The 11763-nt window shown below is 34.1% G+C and overlaps 1 protein-coding gene across 3 annotated transcripts in view; it reads right to left on the minus strand.

The window, feature by feature from the left end:
* LOC149785212 (EGF-like domain-containing protein 2) overlaps positions 1-11763 on the minus strand; it is a 52231-nt gene that overhangs the window by 24088 nt on the left and 16380 nt on the right. For all 3 annotated transcript variants that reach the window (XM_089979023.1, XM_089979022.1, XM_089979024.1), the window contains exons 5-9: positions 6812-6925; positions 6434-6633; positions 4579-4730; positions 2314-2462; positions 1130-1217 (exon numbers count right to left, since the gene is read on the minus strand). In XM_089979023.1, coding sequence (XP_089835149.1) covers positions 1130-1217; positions 2314-2462; positions 4579-4730; positions 6434-6633; positions 6812-6925 — 703 coding nt within the window. The remainder of the gene's footprint in view (positions 1-1129; positions 1218-2313; positions 2463-4578; positions 4731-6433; positions 6634-6811; positions 6926-11763) is intronic.

Raw genomic sequence — 11763 nt, forward strand, 5'->3', positions numbered from 1 at the left:
TTAATTTTGAAAACAAATAAGGCTATATGGATAGGGTCATTCCCAGCATCAATCTGAAAAAGGACCTTGTCAAATAATGCGAGTGTTTTTGCCAACATATGTTTATGATATATGTGAACTAAATATTGGGGAAACTAATAAGAACATCAAAATGTACTTAACGATTACTTTTGCTGGCTAACGAAACAATGGTGCAATCTTTAGTCTCTTTCTAAACTGGCTCAGTTAGAACTTTCTTTACCTAATCCACTAAGGGTTTTTGATTTAAAACAGAATACAATATTCAATATTTTATGTAATGGCGGACCAGATGGAACAAAACGTATTATAAGAGTAAAAGGTATACGAGCAGAAAGACTTCAGTTAGTTTCTTTTAACCATTATTAATTAAAATTGCATGGCTACGACGATTGATTAAAAAGGAACAGAGATAGACCCATTTCTCCAAATAATATTTCTTACCTACTCCCCACCCGCTCCCCCAGCCAGTCTAAACAAAACTAATAGGTGAAAATACACTTTCTAATTTTAGTCATACAATACAAAATTCATTATGGGCAGACGTTCAAATAAGGAACTGAACATTTATATTAAATGTTAATTGATCCGAGTAAATTGTCAGATGTTCAAAACTGGGCATTGATTTACACAATGTAACTCATGCAGAATGGAAATAGTTTTATTCAGTCTTAAAAGCAAAGATATAATAGTGAAAGATTTTCATTTAAAAAATTTTACAGCGTATTTTAGTTACAATGTCCTTAATTGTAAGTTTTAATATTCTCATATTCCTATATATGCATAGATACAAATCGTCCAAAACGCTCCCGAATCCCTATATGGGATGGTGGTGCACCAATATTTGAATCGTCTAGTGGTGATTAATGTTGAATTTAGTATTCTCATATTTCATAGAAGAGGTGGTACAAACCAATATGCATGGTTGTGAACTTTCACTATGTATACTACTCATGGGTCGGGAAAAATAAAAGTATGCCTTCACCGGAAGTAAAGCTGAGTTTCATCGATAGATCACAAGCATAACAAATTACAATATGTGACCCGAAATTCCTCTTTTACCTCTCAGACAAGTGTTATAATGACGATATCTTTCTGAAGCTTTACTCACCCATTGTCCAGGAAGAGTCTTCCTACTGCACTTGCACTGTTATTACTAACAGTACACCACTGGAATTTCACTGAACTGTACCTATTGGCTGGGAATATATATATATATATATATATATATATATATATATATATATATATATATATATATATATATATATATATATATATATGGATGATTGATGATAAAGCGTGTAATAACATTAGCTGAGTAATATCTAGTATTTTTATGAATGTTTAATAAATTTAGCTTTCTTGCAATACTGAAATTGTCGATTCTGCACTTAATTATCTTATCCATGATAACTGTTTCGGTTTATCTGATCTCCCAGTATCAAACGGGTAATAGCTAACGTGTTTAAATTATTTATTACTGAAAAAATCACAGGAAAATAGTTCGGGGAGATTACACGTGAAATTAACAAATTCCGTTTGTAAAAAAACATAGGCAATCGGAATGCTTCTGATAGACGGAAATGGGGTAGTGTCAGACATGTATATATATATATATATATATATATATATATATATATATATATATATATATATATATATATATATATAACATGCTTTACATTTGGCGTGATTACGTTTTCACACATTGGCTTCAACATATTAACATCATAGATTGAAACAATCACACTTCTCCGCATTAAATAAATACATAAATCACACGAAGTGGCAAAAGGTGATAAATATCAAAACACATTCTATGTATTCGTAAATTACGCATACATAAAATATCTCTTCTGAGAAATATGTCGTATCTCCAATGTATTTTGTGCAACACACAATTCCAAAAACCCAATATTACGGAGCCTACTCATAACCGTAGCAGTTTTCATTGAAAGGAAAGTTTGTATTTATCAAGTTTATCAGTAAAGAAAAATTTACATTTTATATGGAAAATTTCATAAAGTTGAAAAAATATAGTGAAGTAATAAGGAACTGAATTATTGACACATATATAGGGAAAACTGTCTAGGAATCTAACAATCGCAATGAGTTAACTACGCTACATCAGGGTTAAATAATCTTAATGCGTCATGTGTAATTATGTCATGATTACCACATAATCTAGGATGACTTTGGTCTGAGTTCATTGAAAATATCAAATACACAATGAATGAATCACAACTGGTAGTAATAAATTAGCCCTTTTGATGCCTCATTTTGGATTCTGACCTTCTACTTCCGTCAGCTGTACATTCATATCAAATGGATCCGCAACACTGTACACTTTACCCACTTCAAGAGGATTACCATCCTTGTCCGTCATTTTGAAGGTGACTCCCTTCACAGTTTGTATTACATACTGTTTAGTAAAGTTATTCCTGGAAAATAAAAAAAAGAATTTTCACAAAAAAATTTACACAAAAGGGAAAGAAAATATATCAAACTTAAACATTTATCACAATAGTGTGTATGTGTATGTGTGTGCACTTGCGACGGTAATCTTGATACTTCTTATAATAGTTTTCTGTATGATACGTATTTAAGTACAAGTGATCATCTGACCCACTGCTGGCATGACCATTGCTTCTTTTGTATTCATTGCTATGTCTTACTGTTTGTCTTTTACATTAAATAGAAATACAGTATAGCTATTTGGATCAATGTTCTACATTAAGTAAAAATACTGTAAAGCTATTTAGATCAATGTTCTACATTAAGTAGAAATACAGTATAGCTATTTGGATCAATGTTCTACATTAAGTAGAAATACTGTATAGCTATTTAGATCACTGTTCTACATTAAGTAGAAATACAGTATAGCTATTTAGATCACTGTTCTACATTAAGTAGAAATACAGTATAGCTATTTAGATCACTGTTCTACATTAAGTAGAAATACTGGAAAGCTATTTAGATCAATGCTCTACATTAAGTAGAAATACAGGATAGCTATTTAGATCACTGTTCTACATTAAGTAGAAAGACAGTATAGCTATTTAGATCACTGTTCTACATTAAGTAGAAATACAGTATAGCTATTTAGATCACTGTTCTACATTAAGTAGAAATACTGTATTGCTATTTAGATCACTGTTCTACATTAAGTAGAAATGCTGTATTGCTATTTAGATCACTGTTTTACATTAGGTAGAAATACAGTATAGCTATTTAGATCACTGTTCTACATTAAGTAGAAATACTGTATTGCTATTTAGAACAATGTTTTACATTAAGTAGAAATACTGTATTGCTATTTAGATCACTGTTCTACATTAAGTAGAAATACTGTATTGCTATTTAGATCACTGTTCTACATTAGGTAGAAATACTGTATTGCTATTTAGATTAATGTTCTACATTAAGTAGAAATACAGCATAGCTATTTAGATCACTGTTCTACTTGTTTAATAACTAGAATATAAATAAAAAGTTATGCTTTTGTAATCGTCCATCAGGTATGAATTTCTGCGCTTGCAAAATGTCATCAGCCAAAAATAAATGAAAATTATTTTTTCAGGCTTAATTCACAAACCTTCAAAACCAATATAATTCATCTAAGGTACACGAAAAAGTTGTCACTAACATGGTTATCCCACCACCCCCATCCCCAAAGTCAATCACTACAAGGCTGGAGCACTGGAAACTGAGTACAACTCAGCAAAATATGGCTAAAATCTTTACTGAAATTGCATACATGAAGGATTTTTTTTTTAAATATGAAGATTTTGAGCTAGTTTTCGCAAACCATTACAATATTCCATGTTAATGAATGACAAGAACTCTGTAAAATATCAAAATCTGTTGATCATCAAACTCGTGTAAGAACTTGCTGTGATGAAGTTTGTTCAGGAAAAATGAAAGAAATCGTAGAAAACCTATCGATATTAAAGCGTTCAGACGACTTGTTCAGGCACAGCAGTTATATGTAGGTCAAGGCCACAAATGTGTAACTGGAGTCCAACTATGATTAGCATTCAGCTTATCTAAGACCTTGCCGAAGAGAATTGTTCATGTTAATGGTGAGATGTCAGTGATCTGTAATGGCAGGCGCTTTAAACCACTCAGCCACCCGGGGTCCGATGAGAACTGTATTTGAAAATCAGTAAATTAGCGCCAAAATGTTGAAGTCATTTGAAAGCTTGTCAAGATAAATCTACACAGAAGATTTTGTTTAAATCAACCAAGGATGAGCACTAACAGTGCTCATGATACAACCATGCCACTAAAATATATAAGCAGAACATGCTTATCGTCGAACTAATTTAAGCTTTATTAAGGTGAGAGTTATCTTGGTTGAAACCTAGTATTAAACATGGAAGCTAAAATGTTTACAATGATGGGCTATATTAAGATCCTTTTTGACTTTGTAATATCACCTAGAGATTATACACTTTTAGTTGAAAAAGATCAATTAAAATTAAATCCACTATTCCTTTACATAGGAATTAAGATTACATCGGAATCAGGATAAAGAGGATAACAAATACGACTTACGCAGGGTCTGGTTGTCCGACTGCTGCAACTGACGACACAGTGACGTTACTGCCCGAAATGACGCAAGACATATCGTATACTTCATCCACAGGAGTGTATGTATCGTTATCATACTGCACAAAGAGTCGCACCATCCGAGTTATTTCGCCGGTCTAATGATAATAATAATAATAATAATAATAATAAACTCAGCATGATAAAGTGCATCTAGAAGGAAACCTTCATTTTACAGGACTCATCAGGGACATGAAAACTAATTTTCCTAAGTTGCCCTAAGTACAAAATTAGGTCATACCCCCCAACCAATGCATGTAGTTCCATAAGAAAGGAAAACTTCTGTCTCTCAGTCGAGATAACTTTCTCCTTTCCACATCACTGGTCCTATTGTTTCCGCAGTGTAACTGACTAATTCTGGACACCATTATATCGTTCTTTACGAATACAACAGTGGGTTTATAAGCTGATAAACGTCTTGTGCCATCAACGTAAAATAAATAACGCTAAGACAAAACCAGTTGATGTAATAAACAGCCTCTAAGTCACGAAGAGGTCGATGTTAATGTTGTGTATGGTTTGCTATATTTTAGAACATTTTTGACAGAGTATTACCCTAAAGTCAAATTATTTTACAATCCAACTCGAAATATCCCTTAACTCATTTTCATTGCATATACGTTCTACAAACATAAAACTACTTACGCCTGCGCAAGTACATTTATGGGTGGTGTAATGAGGTTGGGTCTATTTCTTTTTTTTTTTTACCTTACTCTGTTATGATAATAAGCTAAGCCCGGAAGGGCCAACTGAATTGCCCCGAAGTGATCACATGGCTTTCATTGGCCAATCATTTGTCGGGGCTTGCAACTGCGAACAGTTAATTGAATTGTAATTAGCGTCACTGAACTGTAGAGGAACAGAGACCCAATCCTTGTTTAAGAAAATAATTTGTGTGGAATTTAAGTCTCACCTCCGCCCATACACAGCCTCCTTATTTTTTATTTTATTTTTTAAATTTTAAATAATAATTACATGTATTTCTATGTTTGTGTGCATATGGCTATGAATTTTCATGATGTGAATATGTATATATATATATATATATATATATATATATATATATATATATATATATATATATATATATATATTATATATATATATATATATATATATATATATATATATATATATATATATATATATATGTGTGTGTGTGTGTGTGTGTGTGTGTGTGCGTGTGCGTGTGTAGAGAGACATAGAGAGATATGTCATTACTGATCTTTCATTGTGGTTTTTATATTGTGGTCATGAATGTTTTCCTATGTCTTGGGCGGGCGGAGCCCAAAATTTCAAGCACTTGAGCTTCATTATGTATGTAAAGTAAGGCTAAAGAATGTATTAAGTGTGCATGAAAAGCTTTGCCATTACAGCAGTAACTCTGATATGCATTTGTATATCTTTTGACTTGAATTATGTTTTATTTCTATATATAATCTATACTGAAGTCACTAAAATTGGCCTGCAGCAACAATCATGGAGTATGATATTTTTTCTTCCATAATTCTGAACTCTAACAACTCTCAGCTTGCAGAGTCATTCTTGATTCAATTATGTCTCCTCAGTCTTCCTGTCCCTCGGGATATATATATATATATATATATATATATATATATATATATATATATATATATATATATATATATATATATATATATATATCCCACAGTAGGAATAGTTAGAAACCTGCTGGAGAGCTCCGTTCAGACTGAAATGCTAATTATAAAAGAACATAAGAAAGTTGAATTAAATTGCAAATAGTTTTTAGCTGCATACACGCGCATACATACTGACTTACAGCTTCGTTTTCAGACAGGTTAAAGGATCCACAGCCTGTTCCATTGAGTGCCACCTCCATTTCATAGTGGAACAAGTAGCTGCTGATACCTGTCTGGGGCAGTGTGCAGCTCTCGTTTCCAAATACGTAGATTTTCCCTCCAAATTTCTCACCAAGACTTACACGCAATTTAATGGTGTCAGCGCCACATTCTACATTCACTGTTATCAATGGAATAAGAATAATTTCAATTTCATTATTTTCATTTGGAAAATAAATTAAAAAACTTTAGCAAACATCAACTCGAACATATATAATAATAGTATAAAGAACAATTCAAAAGAGTATACTTTAAACGCAACCAACTTAACAAAGCGTGCATATGTGTATTTCCTATACCTGTTGTATTTGTACAGATGTTGCCATAGTACCCGAACGGACATGCGCATTCAGTTCCGTTGTAGCATATGCCTCCATTTTGACACACACTATCGCAGCTGCTGCTTCTGCTGTCTGAATCAAAAACAAAAACAAAAAGGGAAATAAAAGTTATGATGGAATAACTGTGTATAGTTTAAAACAAAAATACTTTAGATGATAGCTTCACTTCATATCTTCTACATCTTAAGCAAGATTGGCGATCTACTGTGTTTGACCTACTACTTTTGAAATCCTTGCTTTGATTGTGTGCCTTACTTACCTCCAGCGTTCAACTTACTTGGCTGAGGAGATCATTTTAATACTTCGAATAACACGTGTCTTTGCAAATATCTCTTTTAGGCTTTTGGAAAACAAATAAAGTCTACTTAGGTACCAGGATGTAAAACTATGACCACCAAAGTCAGCAGAAATGCAATGTATAATTATCATTTAGTTTAATGAGAAAATGTAACTTTGTTGTTACGAATTTAACAATTTTACACCGTATTTTAAATAGTTACGTGTTTAGGGTCTTACAGAAAGTAACAAGAAAAAAAGTGAAGACAACAAGCTTTGTAAAATTTAACAAATAATTTATTTCCCTAGAAAAAGAGGGTAAAAATGAGAAGTAGAACATACGGTTTTAAGAATCAAATCCAAAAATAATCCAAGAATTAAAAGATAGAAGTCGTAGTGATAAAAAGTCCTAAATGAAACTGAGTTCGTATCCCGATGAAATCCAAATAGAAGAAGATGACGTCTGTTGTAACCTTTAAAGTGCTGCAGTGTCAACAGTCTCTTGTTGAATCACAGAAAATATTATTCCAATTTTTGAATTCTGTCTAAATTTCGATAAATGTCCTTGTCCAATAATTAATTTAGAGCAATAGTATTACCATTGGTTTCTCTGAACAAATGAATATAATTCTTATACTCTGTTTTAATATAGCTATTCAGAAATATGGACCTTTTCGAACTCACTGGTGTATTTTATTTTTTATGTCTTTTTATACTAGGCCGGTGAATGCAGCATTAACTTTGTGCATAAAAAACAACAGTTATAGAACAGGCCTAGAGCAGTTGTTATGAATATTTGATTTAATTTATAGTTGATTTAATTTAATTGTTTATAAGTTTAAAAAATCTTTTTAATTTAATTTCATTACGTGTCAAAGTAATGTAATCTTGTTTACTTGATTTGGCATCTTCCCCCCAGAAAATTCAGTTTGACCTGACTCTTTTCATAAACACCTGATAATAGAAACACTGTTTCTATTTTTGACTTAGTTCCCGACCTTGATTCAGAAATCACTGACACAAGTAAACAACTTTCTATTTTTATTTAATTCTCGGAGTAAAATTATTGGTTTTTATCAAGGTCATACTGGAAGTATGTGACTTTAGATATGTAAACAGCCTCTTTTTCGTAATTCTGGGTTTTCCGAAATTGCGCAGTAGTTAGATTTAATAGTGATGTTTGGAGAGATATTTCTCAGTTGGGCTTTTACTTTGGACACTGAAAAGTGTTTCGTTGGACCAGATGAGTCTAAATTTTATTTTTTGGAATTATTAATTCTTTTTCCTGGAAATATTTCAGTGCTCGTACAGCATTCTTGGACAAAGACATTTCTTGAAATTTTATTCAGAAATTCAAACATCGGAATATTATTGTCTGTGGAATAACAAAGAACTGTAGCCACAACAGCACAATACTAGCTACAGTATACGTCATCACCTTCCATTTTGGATTTTTTCGTGGGGACTCGAACTTGAATTCATTAAAACATTTCATTACTAGGACTCTAAAATTTAATTCGTGGATTATTCTTGGATTACACTGGTCAACAGTGAAATCATTACTGACTTGAAAAGGCCCTAATCTGTAGTATTTTGGTGTGCCGAACACGAATATAACCGTGAAAAATTTGTATTGGCTCTCGTTTTGAAGATATTCATATACCTCATTTTCTATGTTTCACTGTGTAAATTTCTCCAGTAGGACTGCAGCAACATCCGGAATAATGATGTAACATTGCATAATACCATCATGCTCACATCATCCACAGTTGATTGCATCATTTTCTGATGCAATGCAATACTAATGCCATGCGGCTGCTGAAGTAAGTTGACGTCAGCAGTGTACTATACATGTGTAGGCCTATTATACTAATGCCAGGCGGCTGCTGAAGCTGACGTAAGCAGTGTACTATATAAAGCCCAATCAGATAGGTTCAGCATTTAAAATATTTTAGACGTTGTGCGAGACAGTTCAAGCTACTGTTACATAAAACTTATTATTTTATCCATTTACGTACAATAAAGAACAGTAATGCCTCGAAAGTGTGTTAATACCGCGGACAATTTTTGCTATATTTGTGGGGAAGTGACATTTGCCAACCAGAAGAAAAGTATCAATTCTCAAGTGAAGAAGGCATATCATCTTTACTTCGGATGCAAGGTTGGTGACCAAGACAAGCCTTGGGCTCCGCATATATGCTGTGCTACATGTACAACACAGCTTTCACAGTGGTTGAATTGCAAAAGGTCATCAATGCCGTTTGCAGTCCCAATGGTGTGGAGAGAGCCAAGCAACCACCTAAATGACTGTTACTTCTGCTTGGTTCCTCCTCTTTCCGGCGGAATAACGAAGCGAAAGAAGTCGAGAATAGTCTACCCAAACATTCCGTCTGCATTGAGACCAGTTCCACATGGTGAGGGACTTCCTATTCCAGAACCTCCAGCAGAATATTCTCTTGATTCATCTGACGAAGACAAAGGTGAGTCGACCTGTTCTTCTCCTGGTCCATCAGCATGCAGTGATCCAGATTTTCACTGTGGTGCATCATCAACCCCGCACAGAATAACACAGGAAGAACTAAATGACCTGATTCGTGATTTGGACTTATCAAAGAACAAGGCAGAATTGCTAGGATCAAGACTCCAACAATGGAATCTTCTAGAAGAAGATGTCACAATTACTGCATATCGAAAGCGCCACCAGCAATTGGAGCCTTTCTTCAGAAAGGAAAGTAATCTGATATTCTGTTCCGATATTGAGGGCCTCATGAATGCTTTAAAAATCACTCATGACCCACAAGAATGGAGACTATTTGTGGACTCTTCGAAACTGAGTCTCAAGGCTGTGCTTTTGCACAATGGAAACATTCTTCCATCTATTCCAGTAGTGTATGCTGTCCACATGAAAGAGACATACGATAACTTAAGGCAGCTACTGAATTCCATTGAGTATAACAAGTACAGCTGGCACCTCTGTGGTGATTTGAAGGTAGTTGCCCTTTTAATGGGACTGCAGCAAGGATATACAAAATACATGTGTTTCTTATGCGAGTGGGATAGCCGAACAAGGGAAATGCACTACATGAGGAAGGAATGGACTCACAGGCAGAATGTAGCCATTGGAGAGAAGAATATCCAACACCCAGCTCTGGTTGAGGCTCAGAAAATCTTGCTACCACCCCTTCACATCAAACTAGGTTTGATGAAGAACTTCGTGAAAGCCATTGACCGGACTTTGCCAGCATTCCGATACCTGCATGAAAAATTCCCTCGACTCAGCGAAGCAAAGATTAAAGAGGGAGTTTTTGTGGGTCCTCAGATTCGAGAGCTTTTCAAAGATGACCGGTTCAACAACTTGCTGGAAGGTGACGCGAAACAAGCATGGAATGCTTTTCGCCTAGTTTCTACAAACTTCCTCGGAAATGTTAGGGCAGAAAACTATAAGGAACTAGTAGAAGACATGTTGATGAAGTATAAGAAACTTGGCTGCAATATGTCTCTAAAGATTCACTTCCTTCATTCCCATTTGGATTTCTTTCCTAGCAACTGTGGTATTGTTAGTGATGAACACGGCGAACGTTTTCATCAAGATATCGCAACAATGGAACAAAGATACCAGGGAAAATGGTCCACTACAATGCTGGCTGACTACTGCTGGACACTCCTCAGAGATGCTCCCGAACAGCTGTACAAGAGACAGGCAAAGAAATCTAAGATGTAGTCAATGACTTGATTTTTTATAGGTAGGCTATTACAGTTGACCTTTTACTATTGGAATGCATTTCGTTATGTAAACATTAATTTCTTGCAGATTACAAAAAAACTAGAGCCAATTTTGCAATTTGACTGTCATATTCGTGTTCAGCACATAAAAATTGATAAGAATTGACTAATTTTATTTCAGTAACATGACTTTTGTAAAAATTTGTTGTCCAGTGTTATTTCTGGATTTGATTTCTTAAAACCGTAAGTTCTTACTTTTCATTTTTACAGTGTTTTTCCAGGGAAATAAATTATTTGTTACATTTTTCAAAGCTTGTTGTTTTCACTCTTTCTTAGTTACTGTTTATTAGAGCCTAAACACGTAACATACGACACTCATAAAGTTAGACAAGAATAATGAGCGCGTTTGAGGTTTCGTTAGAACATATTTTAGGAACTAATCCACTCACGGAAAAGGTAAAGTAATATGCACACAGTCAAATGTGTATAAGCAGGAGGCAATTTGTACAAACATTCTAAGCACAATGCATTTGCACAGTATATATTTTATGTGTGGACTAGACGCTCATGAATATTCCATAGGAAAGCAAGCAAACAATACATGTTTTGTCACTGGACCAGGCTCTTACGAGTATTCCACTGGATGTCCAGTGCAATATAAATGAGGTCGTATTTATTGTGTAGGTGCTATTATCCAGTGGAATCTTCCTTAGGGCCTATTCCGCTCAAAAGGTTGGTACTGAGTGTGCTTGCATATATCCGGTGCAATATTAACTAGCCCACTCGCTAAATAGATATTGTGTGTTTCTTCTTGCTTGCATGGTCTGCTTAAATGGTCCCATCAGAGACACATTATTCTTAACATCCTGTGGGGGAATAAAAGCATCGCAATAACTGAGTCGAACACTCGT

The sequence above is a fragment of the Sinohyriopsis cumingii genome, chromosome 13 (genome assembly GCF_028554795.1).
Source record: "Sinohyriopsis cumingii isolate HCF-2022 chromosome 13, ASM2855479v2, whole genome shotgun sequence".
Taxonomy (NCBI): Eukaryota; Metazoa; Mollusca; class Bivalvia; order Unionida; family Unionidae; genus Sinohyriopsis; species Sinohyriopsis cumingii.